Consider the following 22859-nt stretch of genomic DNA (forward strand, 5'->3'; position numbering starts at 1 on the left):
ACGATGCTGCCCTCGTAACTGCACTTACACACTTACAGCACCGTGTCCCCCCCCCCCCCCCTCACTGCCCCTTAGGTACCATCGGAGCTACACTGCATGGGCTTAGGTTTGGTGCTGCGCTCTCTCTCTCTCCTTTAACTTACCCCCTATGCCCACAGACCCAACCTCCCTCCCCCACAGGCGCGCGCCCTGGTCCCGGGAGGGCTTTCACTTCCGCACAGAACGCTCTACTGCCAGAGTCCCGTGACAGGCAAACTTCCCCGGTGCTGTCTGGAGGGGCTGCGAAGCAACTGATGGCCGTGGGGACTTGCGCGTCATCATCGCAGTATCCGGTGAGCCTCCTTCGAATGAGGGGCACAGGGGGCTGGCGCTGAGATACTGTGCAGTGTGATGAGCCAGCCGTGCCAACGCGGGACCGATGTTCCGACCGCGTGCTACGAACGAAGCACACGCATGCCAAGACCCGTGCCTTCCCCGTCAGTGCGAGGACCTCGGTGACCTCGCGTGAGGATCCACATACCCACATCGCGGCCAAGTACTCGCCCTCTGTGCCCACACCTGCCGACCCAAGGAGTTACCTGCCCACACTACCGCCGCACGAAGACCCTTGTTCGTCCTGTGCCTCGGCGAGGACTTCTGCGCTCAGTTTGCCCAGCCCAGGTAAGGAGCCGCCACTGTGATGCAGCAAGCACCCCATGTGCGCACCTTCTGCGCTCACCTTGACAAGGTAAGGAGCTGCCACTGTGATGCAGCAAGCACCCCATGTGCGCACCTTGCGCGCTCACCTTGTCAAGGTAAGGAGCTGCCACTGTGATGCAGCAAGCACCCCATGTGCGCACCTTGCGCGCTCACCTTGTCAAGGTAAGGAGCTGCCACTGTGATGCAGCAAGCACCCCATGTGCGCACCTTGCGCGCTCACCTTGTCAAGGTAAGGAGCTGCCACTGTGATGCAGCAAGCACCCCATGTGCGCACCTTCTGCGCTCACCTTGACAAGGTAAGGAGCTGCCACTGTGATGCAGCACGCGCCCCATGTGCGCACCTTGCGCGCTCACCTTGTCAAGGTAAGGAGCCGCCACTGTGATGCAGCAAGCGCCCCATCGGCGCACCTTGCGCGCTCAGTGCGCACCTTACGCGCTCACCTTGACAAGGTAAGGAGCCGCCACTGTGATGCAGCTCAGCCCCAGCGTCCACCCTCCCCCACGATCTGCCCTGAGCCCACTTCGAGGGGAAAAAAAATACACGTGCCTACTTTAATGAACGCAGCTTTGCCATCTCTGCCTTCTGAATGTTTTTTTTTTGTTTTTTTTGTTTTGCCCGGGGTAGATGAAGGGGGGTGCGGGGGGCATCTATGCTGACACTGCGGACACAATAACGCCCCTGTGCACGCACAGTGTGGTGAAAGGGCGTCCATGCCCACCTTGTAACGATTGAGGACACTGAAAAAGGACCTGCATGCCCACCTTGCCAAGACAAGGGCACCAATAGCCCATACTAATATAATAAAGACCCCCGCCCCCATCCACCATGCCAACACTGCAGGTGGAAAGAATCTAGTCTGTGCCAATCTCGGTCTTCGAAGGACACCTGAGCACACCCTGCCCGGGTTAGTTGTGCCACCCTGTCGCCATTCTTCGCCCTCACAAAGACTGTTCAGTCGCCCTCCACGCATTCTTAATATACACTTAAATATTGCGCATTAATAAATACTACAGTCAATACGGTGATAATATGCCGATTCTCTTTTGCATCCTAGGCAAAGCAGTGTGCAGAAAAGCTGACACTGAAGATGTGCAATACATGAACCGCCCTTTTTAAATGTTCTCCAGGTCCCAACCTTCCCCCTCCGCCCAGTGATAGAAATGCCCTTTGGAGTGGACGACCCGATGCCCGGGAACTGTGTGCCCGGCGGCAGATGCTTTAGTGGTGCCAGGCTACCCCAGGTGCAGCGGAGCGGGTTTAAGGTTCGGCAACAGCGCGGATAATTTAGCTAGAAGCGTAGCCAGTGGGTTAATGCGCTTCCTGCGCAGATCCGTGTCGTGGAGAGTCTAGCCAGAAGTGTAGCCCAGTGGGTTAGTGCGCTTCCTGCGCAGACTAGTGTGCAATATGTACACGGGTACAATTCACAAAACTGCGTGTAGAGTGTGGCAAGAAATACATGCTAGTGGGTTAGTGTGCCTCCTGCGCAGATCCGTGTGTAACCTGTACACATGTGAACATCACGAAGCCGCGAAAAGGGCTTAGCCAGGAATGTAGCCCATTGGCTTTGACCACCGGTCGGATCTGTGGGTATCCTGTAAACAGGAACACATCACAAAACAGCGCGGGGAGGCTAGCCAGACGTGTGGGTTTGTGCGCCTCCTGCACATACCCATGCTTAACCCGTACACACGTACACATCACGAAGCAGCGCAGAGTCGTGTCAGAAATGTAGCCCAGTGGGTTAGTGCGCCTCATGTGCAGATCCGTGTGCAGCCTGTACACAGGAACACATCACATAGCAGCACGGAGAGTTCTACCAAGAATATAGCCGAGTGGGTTAGTGCGAATTCCGCGCAGATCTTCGTGTAAACTTCACAAATCACGAAGCATTGCCAAGAGTTTAGTCGGGAATGTATCCCAGTGGGTTAGTGCGGCTCCTGCTCAGATCTCTGTGTAACCTACACACAGGCACAGGTCACAAAGCAGTGTGGAGAGCCCCTCCAGGAATGAAAGCCCAGAGGCATCGAGAGGCCGGGGCCGGCTGAAGAAGCGTTGAGGCCCATTTCAGCACGACAGTCGACTGCCCCCAGCCCCCTTTCAGAGTGGAGACCAAACGTCTAAGTCACCCGTGGGGTTCTTACATTATAATGGCGACAAGGGGGCGAATAGCTGTCGGTGACAGATAGCCAACCAGCAGGGAGCTGAACAACTAATCTGAAATGTACACGTAGGACCTGTTTCACAAACATGTGTGAAGGCGGGAGAGTCCCTTTGAAAACATGTTTGTAAATCAGGCCCTTCGTTTTTCAGGTCCCTTCTCGCTGGCCGTCTTGTGATTGGTCCATCTTTGTCAGAAGGGGTCAGTGTAGAGGAACAAGGTACGAGACAGTGGACGGAAGGGCCTCAACAAATGCAGCTTGCAATCTGGGTGTTGCAAAGCACACATTTTAAAGCCCCAAATAAAAGGCGAAGATTGCCATGTCATAAAACCGATAAATTCCAACATTGAAAACTGATGACTTCCAACATTGGGGAAGTTGCTGGTGCCCCTCCCAGAGGCCTGAGACCCTTTTCAACTGAAAACAATTGAAAGGCCCTGCAGCTGTCCCTGAGTGCAGCTCCTGCAAAGATCCGAAGATCTGTGTGTAACTTGCACATAGACACAAATTCAGGACCGAGAGTCTAGCCAGCAATGCAGCTCAGTGGGTTCCTGCAGCTCCTGGTAGATCTGTGTGCAACCTGTAGGTATGCATCACAGTGCCGTGCAGGAGCATTCCGGATGGCGACACCTGATAAGCGATCAGACCAGGCTAGTCCCGGCCCACTTAAAGCCCGGGTTAAACATCCCAGTGTGGTGCAGGAGTCCTCTGGAGAGCAGCACGTGATAATTGATCAAAGCTAAACCTCCCAGTGACAGCTTCTAGTTTACTTAAAAGCACTTGCAAGGTCTTCCTTTGTACGTTAAGAGGAGAAGCACCATTCTAGCGGATACTAGTATTAATTCCTTTTTAAAGAGCGCGGAACTGGAAGCTAGTGCCTACTGGCAGCAAGCGCTTGATCAACAGTGGTGTTTTAATAAACTTAAATGGTGACGTGCAAATGTATGACCTCATTTTACAGCTGTGAACAGCGTGCTGCAGGCTTCCGGGAAGAAGTTGCTTGCGCATTCCTCCTACTTGCATGGTTTGGTTGCAATTGAGCCCTGGGTGTACAAGGGAGGGACAACCTAGTCGGGTTAGAACGTGATTAGAACCTTCAGGAAATCCACAAGGAGTTATGGGGTATGAAACGCAGCGACCACATCTCATAAGGCAGACGTAAAGCCCACTGGCTCCCAGTCAAAGCCCGGATTGAGTCCCAGATCCTCTCAATCACACACCGCTGTATCCATAACACTGCACCCCCCTTTCTCACCCAGCGAGTCTCAAGAAAACACAATCCTCGATGTCTGCGCTCATGGTACGCCCTTGCCGTATCCACTCCCAGATTCAACAGAAAAAGGGCAAGGGGTGTGAGCGCTTCCCGGTCATTGCTCCCACCTTATGGAACTCCCCCCAACCCTCATCCAAGGTGAACCCTCTTATACCCTCTTCAGAAAATGACCGAACACCTGGCGGTTTGACGAATATGACTAGAGTACTACACACCAACACCACGGTGCCACTGACTCTAATACGTATTCTGTTTTTTCTTCTTCTGTGTTACCTACTCTGTACTAGTGCCGTGATGCCTACGGGTCTGGGCGCTGCAAACAAATAAATACATGCATAAGTAAACCAATACAATAATGGTACGAGGGATAGAAAGTGCTATTCTGGGTAGTAACTTTACCCCATGGGTAAAACCTGGGGGGCATGTAACTAGGTCAGTGTGATGCATTCCTGCGACTTGCGTGTGTGTGACTGTGTAATGTGCAGGATTTACCGCAACTCACCCTTCCAAGCTCGATAGAATTATTACAGTAGCGCCTCATGCTTTTTAGTGCCATTCTGTCTCATTAGGCGCTGTGAAGCCACGGGCATGGACGCACATAATACAGTATTAACCTAGCATGTTAGTGAGGCAATTCTGTCTGTTAAAGGGACACTTTGGGCCCGATTCTTGGAATATTTGCCCAGTTCAAAGTGACTTTGCACTACTGAAAAGTGACTTTGCACTGCCGACACAACGCCTGAATCTTGGAGCTGCGCAAAGTGTATTTTTGAAGTGCAAAGTCTGGGAAAAGTCAGCGCATAGCCATTTTTGCAGTTCAAAATGACTTTGCCCGTACTTTGCACGGCATAAATGCTCTTTGCATAGTTCCCTGAATCAGGGTTTGTGTCGGCAGTGCAAAGTCCCTTTTAAACAGTGCAAAGTCAATTTGAACCGACCACAAATTCCATGAATCGGGCCCTTTAATTCTACATATGCAGGGTCTCCAAGAGTGTTGTAATCTCTGGCCGGGTGCGGCGATTGCTTATTTGCTTTCAAGTTCTACATCCCTGCTTCTGTCCTGTGGGTATTTTGGCGCTCCAAAAGCCCGCCAAAAAGAGGTGATTAACAAGGGGGGTCCTGGGAGTCCCTCTGCCAGACATTAGTCCTGGTTCCGAGAGACTTACCCAGAGTCTTTAGCTCACTATCTTTCACAGAGAAGAAATATCCTAAACATATCAGTCTTTGTCCTGCCCTGGGGCAGTCCAGCACCGAAATGCTAGGCAATTCTCCTCTGAACAAGAGTACCAACAGCATCCCCAGACACGTGTTTCGGTCTGGTTGAACCTCATCAGTAGGGAGGAGCTGTGTCTCTCTAAGAATAGTGAGCAAGGGGTCCACGTCTGGATTCCCCTAGTAACTTAGGGTGAGACCCAAAGTTACTTGCATATGCAGATTAACAAGGGGGGTCCTGGGAGTCCCTCTGCCAGACATTAGTCCTGGTTGCGAGAGACTTACCCAGAGTCTTTAGCTCACTATCTTTCACAGAGAAGAAATATCCTAAACATATCAGTCTTTGTCCTGCCCTGGGGCAGTCCAGCACCGAAATGCTAGGCAATTCTCCTCTGAACAAGAGTACCAACAGCATCCCCAGACACGTGTTTCGGTCTGGTTGAACCTCATCAGTAGGGAGGAGCTGTGTCTCTCTAAGAATAGTGAGCAAGGGGTCCACGTCTGGATTCCCCTAGTAACTTAGGGTGAGACCCAAAGTTACTTGCATATGCAGATTAACAAGGGGGGTCCTGGGAGTCAGGCCAAAAAGAGGTGGCCACGCCGATGAGGTGCACAAAGTCCAAAAGCAAAGGCCTCGCTTTCCCCTACGGTCTGTGATCGGCACGCGGCATAGTAGCACCGCGCAAGCCAGAGGAAAGCTGGAGACCGGCTAGTGGACTAATTCTCATAAAGGCGGCGTTACCGGTGAAAACATGTGTATACATTTACACATCACATTTTTAAAATACTACCTAAGAGTTGGGAGTACCTGTGATATTCACAGCATGTGGCATGTAGAATTTACTGCATGAGGTAATGACTCACATTTAACCCACTCAGACATTTCTATATACACCATGCAGTAACTATCCCATGCAATGACAACTCAAAAATGGTGAGGTATTAAAAAAAGGGCGGTATTTAAAGCAGGGCATGTTCATACCCTGACAACCATACTCACAATGAGGCCCGCCATGTCATCACAGGGAAGAGATAGCATATGGGTGGCTGGGCCTACTAATGCCAAATAATGAATGACTGACTCTTACCCAAACCTACTGATCTGTTGCGGAACAGCCCAATGTCCATGTGGACACCACTCCCAGGGAGGCAGACATAGTCCCCGCTCGGGACGGTTGACTTGTTCTCATTCTGCCATGATATGATATTAAATGCCTTCTCTTTCCTCTAGTGATATGCTGTCGGACACCCAGGAGCTGAGGGCGGGCCCTGCTGGATGGCACCTAGAAGCCAAGCGTGGCCAGAAGACCCTGGGAAATTAGGAGTCCTTCTGCGAGGCAGACACCTGAGCGGTAGTCGGCCGTGGTGAGGATTGGAATAAATGTGCACCTTGGACCCTGACTCGTGGGTTGGTTCCGCACCCACCAAATGATACCCACTTGCACCCTGGTTGGCTGAATACACGTCAGTCATGGAGAGCCTTCCGGAAACCAGCTATCCCAATATGTCTTGTGATCTGTCAACAGGGGACTGTGGATACTCCAATGTCACAGGTTTCAACTTCACCTATGCCGAGCAGGGCAACGACTTCTATATCGTCCTTCCCGTCATTTACTCAGTCATCTGCGCCGTAGGCCTCACAGGCAATACAGCGGTCATCTACGTCATCCTGAAGGCACCCAAGATGAAGACTGTGACCAACATGTTCATCCTCAACCTGGCCATTGCCGACGACCTCTTCACATTGGTCCTGCCCATCAACATCGCTGAGCACTTGCTACACTACTGGCCTTTCGGTGACGTCCTGTGCAAGGTCATCGTGTCCATTGACCACTACAACATCTTCTCCAGCATCTACTTCCTGACGGTCATGAGCATCGACCGGTACCTGGTGGTACTGGCCACTGTCCGCTCCAAGAGGATGCCACACCGTACCTACCGAGCGGCCAAGATCGTCAGCTTCATGGTCTGGGTTCTGGTGACAGTCATCGTTCTGCCCTTCACTGTCTTCGCCAATGTCTACACGGACAACTTGAAGATCAAGAGCTGCGGCCTGAGCTTCCCCAAGCCCGAGCGGCTATGGTTCAAGGTGAGCCGGGTCTACATGCTCTTCCTGGGATTCGCCATCCCGGTGTCTACCATCTGTGTCCTCTACACCGTCATGTTGTACAAGCTGCGCAACATGAGGCTGAACTCCAACGCCAAGGCCCTAGACAAGGCCAAAAAACGGGTCACTGTCATGGTCTTCATCGTCTTGGCAGTGTGCCTCTTCTGCTGGACTCCCTTCCACTTGGCCATCATCGTGGCACTGACTACGGACCTACAGCAGACGCCCTTGGTCATCGGCCTCTCTTACTTCATTGCCAGCTTGAGCTATGCTAACTCCTGCCTCAACCCATTCCTCTACGCGTTCCTGGATGACAGCTTCCGGAAGAGTTTCAGGAAGATGCTAGAGTGCCGGACATCCTGACCAGTGGGTCGGCGTATACGCCAGCACCATCAGGACTGCCACTTACTGGTCTCTGGTTCTGACCAACCTTCAAGGACTTCGTTTGTCACGAATTTTTGACTTCACAAGGTACACAGATTGTAGAGTTGGCCCTCATCAGAGGATGTACCAACCTCACTAGAGAAGGGAGCCTCTGGTTATCGGTACAGGAGGTGCCCCAAGTGCATCAGCACTACACGCACACACACACTCTTCTTCACTACTCGTGCCCATTTGATCCTTGGCTTCTCTGCTGAGGTGGACATTCAATAGCTGGTTTGTATGGTGATATGTATGCATCCCTGCTCACACTGGAGGCGGGTCATCAGGGCGTTTGACAGTGGCCACTAAGCATCCACCATTTGGCTTGCAATCTGTCCATCCTGATGCTTGTAGGATTCTGGCTGTGAGGTTGGAGTGGGGGTTGGTATGTGATATTTTTCCACACACCAGTTCAACAACTTCACGTATCCCCAAACAGCTCCACATCTCACAGCATAAGCCCGGCCAAGGCCCTCTACAGAAGGGCCCTGTGCCCTATGATTGCCGGGACGCAGCACACAAACCCAGCACATTGCAAAACGAAGCCAGCTTACAGGGAATCCACAAAATAATGTATACAAAAAAAGACATAACATGGATTTAAGCGGAGTTTATTTTGAAATTGTGTGGGCATTCTAAAAATTGATTTGGTTTTAGGATTCTGTTGTCTGGGGAAACAACCCAGGGGTTACTTTGTAATGCTGATCCTCAACCTTGACCTGCAAAAGACCAATAGTGGAAAACCACACAGCTCCGCCAATGGACTCCCGGGCAACAAAACTCTGGCAGCTCCTGCTGCCCCACTAGAGACCAAACCACCCGAAGAATCCCATCCCTGATCTTCAGAAGCCTGTGTAATTAACTTGCTGATTTGCAAACCAGTCTGCCAAGGCACCTCACCACTTTCCTTCAGTGTTGGCCTTCACCAAAATTCAGAGAAATGTACCTCTATCCTAAACTGCAGCACCCCCTGTTATTCCTGCTGTCAGGGCACCTCAGTCTAACCGTAGCAACGCCTGATAGCCAAGCACTGGGTAGCTTTGCCAAAGCATCGCCAGCCTGGCCTGCAGCGCCCTCTCCTGTTCCTGCTGTCAGGGCCACTCAGTCTAACCGTAGCATATACTGGTAGCTAAGGACTATGCAGCTTTCCCAAAACATCTCCAGCCTGGTCCTCTGCATCTTCTGCTATTCCTGCTGCCAGGGCACCTCAGTCTAACCTTACCATCGCCTGCTAGCCAAGGAATGGTCAACTTTGCCAAAGCATCTCCAGCATGGCCTGCAGCGCCTTGTGCTGTTCCTGTGGTCAGGGCCACTCAGTCTAACAATAGCATCTCCTTGTACCCAAGGACTGGACAGCTTTGCCAAAGCACAGCTATCCTATCCTGAAGCAGCCCCTGCTATTCCTGCTGTCAGTGCACTTCTGTCCAACGTTAGCATCTCCTGCTAGCCAAGCACTGGGCAGCTTTGCCAAAGCATCGCCATCCTGGCCTGCAGCGCCCTCTGCAGTTCCTGCTGTTAGGGCCCCTTAGTCTAACCATAGCATCTCCCGCGGGTGTTAGCCAAGGGATGGCATGCAGCACGCCCTGCGGTTTTGGCTCTGGGATCCACACACAGCTTTCTGGGACCCTGGCCTGATGCACCCTACGCCCCCCCCCAGCCTCCGTGCTCATGAACTTTATAGTTTTGCACGCAATCACCAGGGCCTGGGCACGGATGGATGTTCACCATGAACACGTGTCATTTGTGTGGCACGTGGCGCCCACCTTCCAATGGGGCCAGAGTTATGTTTTTAATGTCAACATTACAACCCACTTTGCCCCTCTGTTGGTGGCTGCCTCCTTGATTTGCCTTTCGGTAGCACATCCCTTGCAAACCACTGCTCTACCGATGTGCCGCAATCCTATGTAATACCACGCCCTTCCACCCCTCCCCCCCAGCACTGACAACCAGGCATATCTCTCAAGATGCACCTGAACCACGAGCTGCTGCACCCGGCGGCTGCTCTTCTTGTACTGGGCGCCCTGGACTTCTCCGCTGACGCACCTCTGCCCAGCCCTGCAGCACCGCTTGGGCTTTCAGTGTGCAGGTCTACGCATTGCACATCACATGCTGCCCTCCCGCTAGCGAGCCGGGCGCAATGCTTCCCTGCAGCGCCCCCTGCAGCACGTACTGATGATGGCTGAGCCAGAGTCCCCCCCCCCCTTGCAGGCGCTTCGCCTGGGCTTCTCTGTGCAAGATGCCGGGATACCTCTATGGTGTCTGAGGCAAACCTTTGCATGGACTGGGCTCATTATTTCGTACATGTTCACCCCCTCTTTCTCTATTCCCTTCGTCTCTTTCATTCGCCTCACGCCAGTTTCCCGTTTCTCCCACGCTCCCTGCCCCGCCCCTTATGTCTGGTCTTCCCACCCTCTCGCCCATCTCAGTGTTTAAATGACACATTACACCGCATAATGCGCTATGACTTGCTACCGTACACTCTCTCACCAAGCCTCCGACACCCACTCATTCTTCTCACTTGGCTCATACTCACTCACTCAGTCACTTGCTCGTTCACTCACTAACTCTCTCACGTGCCTATTCAGTCACTGATGCCCTTGCCTATTCACCCAGTCACTCACTCGCCACAGGTTCACTGACTCACTCGTTGATTCACTTATTCACTAACACGCTCCGCCCATCACTCACTCACTCACTCACTCACTCACTCACTCACTCACTCACTCACTCACTCACTCTTTCATTAACTCACCCACCTTACCTCTCGCCCACTCCCATTCAGGTTGCTAATGATCTCTTGTCGCCTGTCTTGCTCTACTCACCACTGTCTCTTGCCCCCTCTCACACCGCTACCTCTTTCTCACATCGAGCTGGCTCTCTTCAAGTCTCTCGCCACTCCTTGCATGACAATACTCCGTGTAGGTCTCTCTCTCTCCCGCCTCTCTCGCTACTGCCCCTTCTAGTCGCCGCATTGCTTAATCGTCCTCCCTTTCCATGTCTGCCTTCTCTCACAGCCCCCTTTCTCTTTCCTCGTCTCTCTCAGCCTCTCTCAATGTTGTCCCGTTTATGATCTCTTCCCCCGCCCCGCCCCCCCCTTCTCCCCACCTCACTCCTGCTTTTTTCGACAGTCTCGGGACCCACGCGGCGGACCCAAGGTTCGGAGGCTTTTGGTCCGAAGGTTACGGTGCATTTCATGGCGTCAAGCAGAGCGTTTCATTCCCGACTCTGTAAACGAATGTATTGGAGCCCATTTGTATTTGTTTAAGTCTCTCTTGCACGCTGGGAACCTGCTACGTTTGCACTTTTCATGAAATCCCCTTAGAACATAGTGCAAACAGAGGAAGTGGCTCACACATTTGTCAGGGACATTAAGAATGGACATTTATAGAATTACCCGGCGTTCAGTGTTTCAGGTTTATTTGGTTGAATCGAATTAGCGGGAGAATTGGTCCCATCTTTTTTTTTAATGACAGGTACATTTTGCAGCCTTCCGCTTACGCCACTACATAACCAATTTGTCTGTGCAGTAATCAACCAGTCCCCTTGTGGCCGCGCAAGTAATCAACCAATCCCCTTTCAGCCGCGCAGTAATCCACCAATCCCCTTTTAGCATGTGCTAAACACTGGTGGGCACCATGAAATCCATCATTTACACCAGCATGAATATGTCTTGCTGGTGTTATACCATGTGGTTTGTTAGCAGACATATTTTAGGGGACAGCCCCACTCCCAGAAACCCAGACATTCTTTCAAACTGCCCATCACACCTGTTTCGCATCTAGGTTAGCGCCCCAGGGCACATCAAAATGAGCCCCACTGTGTGACTCCACATATTTGCGATGCCTTCTTCAGACATGCAGCTGCATTTAAGGATCGCCTAGAAATGGATGGCTGTGTCTGGAATGTGCCCCAAATAATCAAACACTCCCTGTGCCTCATTGTCCTGAACAGTGTGTGTGTGTGTGTGTGTGTGAACACGAACATTCCATGCACAGGCAGGAACTGCAATGGCTCTGATCGCGCAGTCTCAGAGGCCCCGAGCCCCAGCCTTGCCTCTCTCCCTAGGGCAGTGGTCTTCAAACGCCCCCCCCCCAGCACCTGGTGGAGCCCGACGGATGTCAGGGGGCAGACTCTTTGAAAAGGGATTAAGATTACTGTTTTTAATAAAAAAATTTAAAAAAGGATTACGGTGACTGCTTTTAATAGAACATATAAGAAGTAGAAAATCTGCTTCCGTTGTAACGAGGCTCCCCTGGACATGCGGTGAGAACCACTAGTGGGGCGTTACTCCTAGGTCGAGGGAGGCAGAAACAATATTTGTACTTAAGTGGGGAGCGCGGTATGAATACGCTCGAATACCACTGCCCTAGGTTATTCAGGTATCGCATATTAACATACTTGCCAACATTCTGTGACCAAAAAGATGTAGGATTTTTCACGTTTCAAAAATAATTATTCCCATAACAATGACATCACAGGAAAATACAAAACATACATTGTTGGCACCATTGAAGCATTCTAAAATACACAACCCATCAAACAGCACAACATGGAAAGATGTTCAAATGTTAAAAATGTACAATTCTGAATGGTAGGAGCAGCTATAGTTATGGCAAGTTGAACACTGAATGACATGGCGACTGATACCACCCCCCTCAGTCTGATAGGCAGAGGCTGTGTGATGGTGTTATACTCTGCCAGTTGCCTTCACTGGTGGTTCACCGAAGGGTGGTCCCGGCAAAAGTGCAGGACAGAGTCAAGTAGCTGTCAGGTCAGTGGATTGGTCTGAGTGCAGTGACCTACCAGTCCACTGTACAGACGGACTATGTGTTGCGTGCTTTGTCCTGGAGCCTGCCTTAGGGTCACATAAATGACTGGCCACTGTAAAAAGCAGTAGGATCTGTCACTGAAATCTGTAGGTGGCAGGACTGCTTAAAAAGCAGTAGCCTACTGCCTTAATCTGTAGGGTTGGCAAGTATGTATTAAGAGCATTATTTCTGAAAGGGATGTAATAATGTTCTCCAAGTATGAGCCATAATTACACATGCTCCTTCCCAGCGGGGCACGTACTGTTTATTCAGTTTGCTCTGAAACGAAGACATCTCACGCATCTGATTTATTAGGACACTTTATCTCACTAACATCTTCTATTGGGGTCAATAAGTTCCCGTCGGCTGAGCATAAACAAAATATCCCGTTTGTGATTCTGTACTGCCACCTCACGGCCATCAAAAGAAGTGCAACTGGAGTATGTAATCATTTTGCGGTCTGTGCATTTGATCTTCCCTTAAACAGAAGCTCGGTTATTAGAGGGAATTACATTGTTTCGCTTAAAATGATGGTTTGAATGAATTTTTCACCTGCCAATGTGCAAAATACAAACAACTATAATTAAATGAACGTCAAATATCTATAATCAAATGAACGTCAAGTGCATTCAGAAAATAAATGTTTTATGTTGAAGTGTGTATTTTTATTGCATACAAACTCAGTGTTTTCAAACATGAAATGATCAGTGATGCCCCAGGGAGCAGTAATGCAGAGCGTGCAAAGCAAGGGCAGCAGCTGGGTGTGCTTCCCTCACACATACTTGGCAAACACACACGGGAAACCTCTGTACAAGCACAGCACACCAAGGAAAAGTCGCTCATTCATGTTCACTTTGTGCCACTGTAAACATTGCTGGAGTGGACAAATCATTTTGTACGTATTTGTTTTTTTTTGTGTTTTTTTGGATGTTTTAGTTTGATTACAAACTTTTCCATCGTTTCTTTTTCTTTGTGCTCAATTCAGTCATTACAGAGTGTACCGAAGGGACAGAGAAGGAAAAAAAGAAAAAAGGAAAAAAAAAAAAGTTCGATTGTATTTAAGCATCTTTTCCATTCAGTTCCAGGATGCTGGTGAGAAACAAGGTAATTGTGTATATGTATTTGTTGTTTTTGCCGCTGAGGATAGTGGCACATCTTTCTTCTGTACTCATTTGTTGAGTTGAGAGATTGAAGTAGGTTCTGAATTGTTTGCGTTGTTGTGTGAGTACCTGACATTCCATAACCAGGTGGAATATGGTTTCCGGTATGGTTTCGTTTTTGCAGAATCGGCAGTAGTTTTCTGTTCTGACAATTTGCCTTGTTGTTGCAAGGTAGGATTTTGTTGGTAGAATATTCAGGCGAAATTCTTAAAAATCTTGACCTGATGGTTTGGTCCGGGAATAGTACAAGATACGGTGGAGGTTGATGTATTTTTCTGTTGTCCATGTTACATTGAAGCGTCTGTTTGTAGGTATTTTTCAGTTGGATAGTGTTGATCCAGTCATTCTGTAAAAGTTTAGTTTTGGCGTGTTGTGGCCGCATGATTAGGAGTTCTTCAGTTATTTCTTTGGTTTCCATTTCTTTGGTGATGGATTCTTTCCATGTTTCTAGCAGCGTGTTGTTGAAGGCGTTCGGTTATGATTTCAGAATTTGGATTGCAGGAGTTTTTCCATCAGATAGGATTTTTCTATAAATGTCCAATCTTTTCCATCGTTCAATAGATCCTATAGATTGGATTGCCAGTTCATGTCGTATCCTCGGCATTGGAAAAGACTGAGGGAGGTGGAGAATCTTTCGCCAAAAGGTTGACTCGAATTTCATCCAGTTTACTTTTTCGGTGTTTATCATTGCTTCTGTTCCATAGGTTATTGTTGGGATGTATTTCAGTCTGTAATGAGCGATGATAGGTCTGAATGAAAATTTTCCATATTTTCTGTGGAGTATGCAACCTTGGCGTGCCAGTGTTTGTGCCTTTTGATCTAATGTGTCCAACCATTGTTCTTCAGTCTTTGATTGATTGATTGTTATGCCGAGGTATTTGAACGTTGTGACGCTTTCTAAACAGGTTCCACTGATGTTGAATACTGGATGGTGTGTCTTTTTCGATTGTGGTTTGCTTAGATCCATTGTCTTTGTTTTTGAGATGTTGATTGTTAATTCGTTATTAGACATGTAATTGCTCAGTGATGTTAAGGCGACTTGAAGACCAGAGGCAGTTTTATCAAGCATGACAATGTCGTCAGCATATGCCATGACAGGGACAGGAGTGGAATTTAGTTTTGGCGGATTCATTTGAGTACTGATTAAGTGCTGGTCAATATCCGATGTAAACAGATTATAAAGGGTTGCTGCTAAGGGGCACCCTTGCTTTAGGCCATTCCATGTGGTGATCGGTTTGGTGGTTGTGCCTTGCTTAGTAAGCCTTACTTTTATCAAGGTTTCTGAATATAGTAAGATAATTGGTTCCAGAATGTCTGAGGGGCAGTTCCATGTTTTAAGTTTCGCCCATAACTTTTGCCGTGATATAGCGTCGAAGGCCATCTTCAGGTCAATAAACACAGCATATAATGTGGTCTTGTTGTTGATAGCTTCATATTTGATGAGATGTAGGAGCAGCAGATTGATATTGGTTCCTACGTTGGCAGTGAAACTCGTTTGTCGTGTTGAAATCCGTCCGTTTTGTGTGGCCCATGTGTTTAGTTGTCTTAGTAGTGTTGTCGCAAAGAGTTTTCCAATGGGTCCAGAAGGGCGATTGGCCGAAAGTTTTGTGGTTGATCGCGGGGTCCTTGTTTGTGGATGGGAACGATGATGGCTGATTTCCAAGAATTTGGGATTTGGTTGAGCCTGTTTATGATGGATATTATTTGGCACATGAAGTTTGCCCATGCTGGAGGGTCTTGCTTGAGCACAGCGTTTGAAAGTCTGTCAGGGCCAGGTGCTCTTGATGTATTTAGAGTTTTAATCATGCAAATGAGGTCGTCGTAGTCAAATCTTACTGTCCATGTCGGTATGTTGTTATTTGTTTCATCTTTAGGTTGAGATGGTCGGGTTGCATAGATTGATGAGAAGTGTGCAATCCAGGTTTGTTCTGATACGTTGGCCGTTAGCTTGTGTTGCTTTTGTGAGTTGTCATTAAGGAGGTTCCAGAGTTCTCTGGAATTGTTGGAATTATATGTCTTCATTATTGTTTCTGCATCTGTTTGCAAGAGGATATTTTTGTGTGATATTTTCCAGTTGTTGTATCTTTGTTTCAATTTTGTAATCTGTATGATGTTTTCTGCCGTTTTTTCCTTCTTCAGCTGCCTTAGTGATTTCGCTAGGCATTTTTTCTTTTCAACTATTTCATGGTTGTATGTATGGAGATGGATTTTTTTAGGTCGGTTTCTGACAATTTGTTGGAAAGGTAGTAGGATCCAATCGTAGTTCAGTTTTTCTGTGTCTGTTTTCTTTGATGCACGGAGTTTGAACGATAGTTCAGGTATCGCTGCTTGAGGAATGCGGAGCCTTGAGGATGTTCCATCGAGTTCTACTGGGCACGATATCGGAGTTGCAATTAGATTAACGAAGGAATGTGAGTGAACTGTTAGTTGACTATGATCGCTTTTGTCAGAGACTATTGTTTGGGCTGACTTGACCGATTCGTGCAGGATTTCAGAGAGAAATATGTAGTCGATGGTTGCAGTTGAAGCTCCTCTAGTCCAAGTTGGGACATACAGTGTCGAGTTGTTCTTTGCATGGTTTAAGTGGATGAGGTCCCGAGCAGAGATCTCGTTCATCCATCTAATTGCTTTTCGCGAGAGTTGAGTTTGAATTTGAGAAGTGCCGTTCTGAGTAAATAAGTGAATGTTGAGGTCTCCGCAGAGTATTAATTCAAGTTGATAGTGAGTTCCTGCTAGTTTATCGATTGTGATAAATACTCCATCGATTAATCTTTCGGTTGTTATTGCTGCAGGATTCCAATATAGGTTTAGTATTGCAATTCTTGTTTCTTTGTATTTGTGAGTCTGGTGATTGTCAATCATCTTTATTATTGTTAATTGTGTCCACAGGTTGATGTTTTCACTGGTCAGTTCTGTCCATTGAGGATGTATTTTGATGAGTGTGAGTAGTCCCGATGCTGGTCTTCCTTGTTTTTTGACTATTGCGGGGTTGAGATAAGTGAGAAATCCATCACATGCTGGCGTTTCGCTGATCCATGTCTCTTGTAGACATATGATTTGATTATTTTCTAGATCGGTTGAAGGATGGGTGAACAAGTGGAGGTTCCCTCTAGTGTTCCATGAGCAGAGTGACCATGTGACATCTGGTCTCAGTGGTTGTTATGATTGAGAGTTGAAAGAAGATCTTGAAGATACGGTTTCTATAGTAGACGTTTTGCAGTCGTATATTCTTTTGAAGGCTCGTTCTGGTTTGTTCCGATCTTCCGGTTGTTGAGCGTGAGTGTTGGAGGTTAGGGGTTCTGTGTGATCAGCGCTGTACTTGCTCATGTGGGTTCTTGGTTGGTATTTTCTTGTTGTTGTAGAGGCCCAGCATTTAAAGCCAAGATTGCGGAGTTGGCAGCGGTTTGATAGGAACAACTCTTGGTCTCTTGGGTCAGAAAGATCTGCAGTTATCTTATCTAGATGACTGTCGTCTTTGAATGTTATGAGATCAATTTTTTGTTGTTGTTATTTTTCGTAATTGCGGAATTGCATGGAAGAGGCGCAAGATGTAGGTTCTGTTCAATATTAGTTGTTCAGATCTGTTTGTGTCATTTTCATTATGAATTTCGTAGATTTGATTTTGCTGTAACGGATTGACGAATGAAGGCAGCGAGCAATCGTTGGTGCATGAAGCTCGTGATCTGATAGAGTCATCTGAGATTTGGTCGTAGGATTCTGCTACTATTGAGGTTAAAGTGTCAGTTTTGGAGGATAGAGTTGAGATTTCTTGTAAAGAGTTTTCAGATATTTCTTCGTAAAGGTCCAATAGTTGCGGTTCGTAGCCAGTAGTGTATTTGTCTATGATAATGAAGCTTGAGGGCTCTGCAAGGTGTCTAGGTGGTGGTGTATCCTCTATTAACTGATCTTCGTGAGTTGAGAGGTTAAGTAGTTCTTCATCGTTGTTGGATGATCGATCAGTGGTTCTAGGGTTCCGCAGATTGTAGGGGCCCTATTAGCCCGCTTCTGTTTTGTTGTGTTGTTGTCCAGTTCGGAAGGACAGCAAGTCGTCTCTATTGATGGTGGATGTATTTGATCCGTCGTCTTTGCTGTCAGTATTGGGGGTAAGGTTTCTTTCATCTTCACTGTTCTCAGTAAGGCTCTTGAGCCTGTTTGCCTTTTTTTGTTAGGTTTTTGTTGTGTTGGTTTCGTGGCCTGTGCTTGTTTTTCCTTGGAAAAAATCTGGTATTGCTCTGTAGAGTTCTTAGTCGAGGAATTGGGATCTTGCGGCTCTAGTTGTGGGTTTATGACGTTTGCATCCTTCCCTTGTAGAGGGCATTTGTCAATGGTTCGAGCTCCGCGAGTTGGCAGTTGGAGAGTGTTGTTATCAGGAGGAGCCGATGTTACTTGCTTTATCATTGAGTTCACCCGATGCACTGTTTGATGTTGGTGGTGTGCTGTAAGGAGGGCTAGCACTTCTGAGGTTTGTTTGGTTTTTTCTTGACGGTCACTTCTTGCTATTTCTGACAGGCGCTGTTGCCATTGGTTGGATTGTTCTGCTTCAAAATTCAAACGGGATTCGATAGAGTTGACAACATTTTCAATGCAGTTCTGTTTTGAATGTATGAGAGCCAGAAGGGTTGCTTGATCTTTGATGTTGTCGTTCATAGTTTCGTGTAACTTCGTGAAGGGGATCATCGATTGGGACAGCACTGCAATGAGCATGTTTTGTAAGTTTAGCATAGTGGTTGGAATTCTGGGGTTGATGGAATCCTCATGGTCGTATTTTTTGGGTGTGGTATTGGTAGTTTTACTTTCACGTGCACTCGGTTGAGGGGTAGGCTGTTGGTTTTTGGTCGTAAGATCAGGTGTGTAATAGGATTCATCTGTGTCATAGTTCAAGCGGGTGAGAATGTTTTGGATTCCTTTTGAGTTCGTTTCAGATTCTCTTTTCATTGGTCGTTGACCAATTTCTTGTATCGTACACGGAGTCGAGGTTAGATGCGATTGATGGTTTCCTGCGATCTTACCAAATATTGCTTTTTGTTTGTCTAGGTTTACCATGATTGATTCTATTTCTGTAATGTCCATCGAAAGTCTTCTTGCCTTGGTGAATGTTTGGGTTGCAGCATATTCTGGAGGTTGAATGAGTTTGATGGAATTGTGCATGTGAAACCATGCCAATTTGGTTAATCTTGCTTTTTCTTTCTTTGTTTGCTGAGTGATACTGTTTGGAGGTTTTTGTAAAGTAAAGGGAAATTCTGGTTCATCTGATTGTGATTTTCCTGGGTCGTTGACGTTAAGGTCTTTCGAAGTCAGGGATGAAACGTCTTGGGTGGCAAGCTGGGAAGTCTTGTGAGATGAAGTGGGTATTATATCTTGTGGTTCAGGAGCAGAGATGGGCGGTGGTTGTACTCCTAGATGCAATTTAAGTCCTTCCTGTAGGACAGAGGCATTGCTATTAGAGGTGGTTCGTGAAGAGTGAATGTTCGCAGTATCCTTGGTGGTAGTTGCTAGTTGATCCCTAGCTGCACTTCTAGGGTTATGTTGATTCTGAGTGGGTAGTTGATTGCAAAATGTCAATGTCGGTATTTCTTCCTTTTCAGTATAGGTTTGTAATTTAGCTTCTATTGGAGTGAGGTTATTAGTTGGTTGGGTGGTAGAGGATATTGGTTGTAATGAAACTGGTTCCGAATAGTTCTGTTGATTCTGAGTAGATAGTTTGTTGCAAGATGTCGATGTTGGTATTTCTTCCTTTTCAGTATAGGTTCGTAAGTTAGCTTCTGTTTGAGTGAGGTTATTAGTTGGTTGGGAGGTAAGGGATGTTGGTTGTAAGGAAACTGGTTCCGGATAATTCTGGGTTTCAGAGACTTGGAGTTCATGGTGTTCAGTTGTGGTGTCGTTGGTATGAATTTGTGCTAGGATGTTTTGCTGGTTTGGTCGATTTGTCTGCATGTTCTGTTGTTGAATGAGCTCGGGATTCACTCGGGCAGTCTTCGTTGTTAGGGGGACTTCCGGGTTGGGTGCATGATTGTTGTCCAAGTCTATCTGCTCTTTCGGGTTGATCGAGTCCGTTTTTGGTGTGTGGGCTCTCGAAAGGGATTGTTCCAGGGTTAATTGCGAGGAATATAAGGCAGACAAGGCAGCGGTGGTGAGTTTTGTTCTTTGTCTTGTTTTTGGGCGCACGATTGGTTGCTGTTTGGGTCGGATGATCGACATTTCTCCTTTGTTTGTTACAAGGGATTCGGTGAGGTACAAAGTGTGGGCCTTGTGAACAATTGTGAGGTGTGGAGAGAGCATGATCCAAGGGACGTGCCCTTTCGGTCTCCTGGGTAGGGGTAAAAATTCCTTTTGGCCTTCTTGCCTGACGTAAGCAGCGGCGGTGTTGCTGTAATACAGGATCGGATTGTTACGTCCTTTCGGTCTTCTTGGTAGAATTGTGGCACAAGGTGTGTTGAGGACTTGTTAAGTGGTTGTTAGGATCCAAGGGCCGAACCCTTTCGGTCTCCTAACAGGTGAGGTTAGGTAAAGTAGATAAGGTGTAGCCGCAAATGTGCTGGAGGAGTTGTTGTTTCTGTGTTAGGATCCAAGGGCCAAACCCTTTCGGTCTCCTAACAGGTTTGCTGGTATGATGTTGTGCCTGTGATCTGCAGGATCCAATGGACGAGCCCTTTCGGTTTCCTCAGCGAAAAGGGGCTATGCTTTCTCTGTCAAGATCCAAGGGACAAGCCCTTTCGGTCTCCTGGCAGAGAGGATCAATGCATTGCAGTCCCTTCAATGTGAGTTGACCTTTCAGACTGTTGGTCCAGGGGGCGAGCCCTGCCGGTTTCGTGGACAGGAAGTATGTAGAATGCTCTGTCAAGATCCAAGGGACAAACCCTTTCGGTCTCTTGGCAGAGGAAATTGATGTGTAACAGTCTCTTCAGTTTGCTCCGACCTTTTAGTATATTGGTACAAAGGGTACAGTTTTGGTAGTTCTTTGTTCTGCAAAGGTTAGAAGCTGGTATAAAAGGGTGACAAATTGGGTAATCTCTTTGGGCAAGTTTTTCGTTTTCTGCAGCGTAGGTGGAGAAGCTGATACAGATAAGTGTTGGATAACAGAGTAGAGGGGTTTTGCTGTTTTGGTCTCCTGGGTGAATTGTTTGAGTTAATTTCTTTATAGTTTTTGGAATAGCAGTAGAGGGGTGCTTCGTTGGGTGTACAGCAGATTTGAGAGTTGAGGAAGCTAGTCAGAGGTAAGCTTCTTTTGAGATCCCGCTGTATGATGTGGTATAGCTTTTGGAATGGCAGTAGATGGGTGCTCCATTTGGTGTACAGCGGATTTGAGAGTTGAGGAAGCTAGTCAGAGGTGAGCTTCTTTTGAGATCTCGCTGTATGGTGTGCTATAGAGGGCGTTGTCAGAGGCTTTGCTGTGGTTGGAAGCGGGGGGGGGCCCTTCCGTATGCTCCAGCGGTGGTGATATTCACATCAATGAGGTGGTGTGGGTGGAGGTGGATTTTTGTTCATAATCAGGCTGCGAGGATCAGAGGCTCTCAGGAGAGTTCAGTTGCAATTCAGTTTCAATAGCAGTTGCAGTGCTGAAAGTGCCCACTAAGTGGAGGGAGGTGGTAGCGAGCTGTGTAATTGCTTCGTTTGCTTCGTAGTAGAGTGTAGAGTCTGATGACACGGCACTGAGTGTTGCAGCCAGAAGAGGAGCTCCGGGGGTCTGAGAGCGGCCGCGAGCGGCCGTCAGAGGTGTGCTCGCTTTGCTGTTCTCGCCTGTCTGCGACGAGTAGTGGACAAGCTGTCTCTGCGCGTGCTCCGGCACTGAAAGCAGTAGGGGGGCGCCGAGGCCCGTCAAGACGCGTGCTCTTTCACTTCAGCACGGGTGGTCTGCAGTGTTCACCGGGCCGGCAGGGCAGGCAAACTCGCCTGGGGGAGAGTGCAAGAGGTAAGATTTTTTTTTTTAAAAGATGGAGGGTTTGATGCGTTTCTAATGCGTTGGTACTACTTGGTCCTCTGTTGTTGTGTAGACTCTACGCGCCGCCGAGTCGGCCGAGCAGGACGCTATATCTGTAGATAGGCGGCCTGGCGTGCGGATTGGAAGTGGAGTTGAAAGTGATGGTCGCTGGGGTCTTGATGTGCCCTGGGAAGGGACAGGATCCTGATAGCTGAGCGCACTCTGATGGAATCAATGAGATCAATGAGATCAGTAAGATCAAAGAGTCAGCAAATAGTTGCCGCGAGAGTGGGCAGAGGCCGCGGAGTCCGCAGAGCCCACAGAGCACAAAGACAAAAAGACTCTGCAGCAGACTCCGCGGCTGCTCCACGGTGTTCTGGGTATTTTAAGCTGGTAAAAGGTAACAATAGAAAGTGGACTGGGACAGGCCAAAAAAAGTTGAAGTCAGCAGCAGGCAGACAGTAGAACCTTCTCTCACGCAGACAAAAAGACTCTGCAGCAGACTCCGTTGTACATACATTACTCTTTCACTTGCGTTAATTACCACTAACCCAGGTTGTGGTGCTACCTTTGTGTAATGTATTTGTAAGGCAGTGAGGTTTGATGATGTGTTGTCGTCCCATATCAGCTTTATACCATCCCATATTAGTTTTTCCACTTCTTGTATTAGTTTTCCCCCTCCCCCCTTCTTTTAAGTCTCCCACAATAAACGATATACTCCTATACATTCCTAAACCTAGCAGAATATTTGAGAAAACAATTGCTGTAAAATACAACCCACAGTCATACGAATATGCCCTGGTGGCACTTACTTCATTCCTAGTGCTATCTACCTCAGCTCTAGTAGTAGTGAGTGGCATCCTTTCCACCATTGTAGCACTCACAGAATAGGGCATAATGTGTTAAATAAAGTTTGAGTATGAATAAGACATGAGCATGATAGAGAAACAGAGGAAAGCATGGAAGCAAAGTATAATAAAAAAAATACTTGTCACATTGCAACACACTGCTAATTTGTATACATATATGTACATTTTGTTTAAACAATTGTGCTACACCTGTACCTTTTTCATCCTTGTGTTCTTCCTTATCTCACTCT

At 47.9% G+C, this 22859-nt stretch overlaps 1 protein-coding gene across 1 annotated transcript; it reads left to right on the forward strand.

Moving 5' to 3' along the window:
* Nucleotides 1-217: 217 nt before the first annotated feature.
* LOC138580357 (neuropeptides B/W receptor type 2-like) lies at nucleotides 218-13331 on the forward strand. The gene is made up of 2 exons (XM_069650834.1): nucleotides 218-660; nucleotides 6576-13331. The coding sequence occupies exon 2, from the start codon at nucleotides 6816-6818 to the stop codon at nucleotides 7812-7814; it is 999 nt and encodes a 332-aa protein (XP_069506935.1). The 5' UTR covers nucleotides 218-660; nucleotides 6576-6815; the 3' UTR covers nucleotides 7815-13331.
* Nucleotides 13332-22859: the final 9528 nt, after the last annotated feature.

The sequence above is a fragment of the Ambystoma mexicanum genome, chromosome 3p, assembly GCF_040938575.1.
Source record: "Ambystoma mexicanum isolate Mex_15411 chromosome 3p, UKY_AmexF1_1, whole genome shotgun sequence".
NCBI classification, from domain to species: Eukaryota; Metazoa; Chordata; class Amphibia; order Caudata; family Ambystomatidae; genus Ambystoma; species Ambystoma mexicanum.

What these genes read in the sequence shown, in the direction of transcription:
- LOC138580357 (XM_069650834.1), top strand. Translation starts at nt 6,816, where the DNA reads ATGGAGAGCCTTCCGGAAACCAGCTATCCCAATATGTCTTGTGATCTG.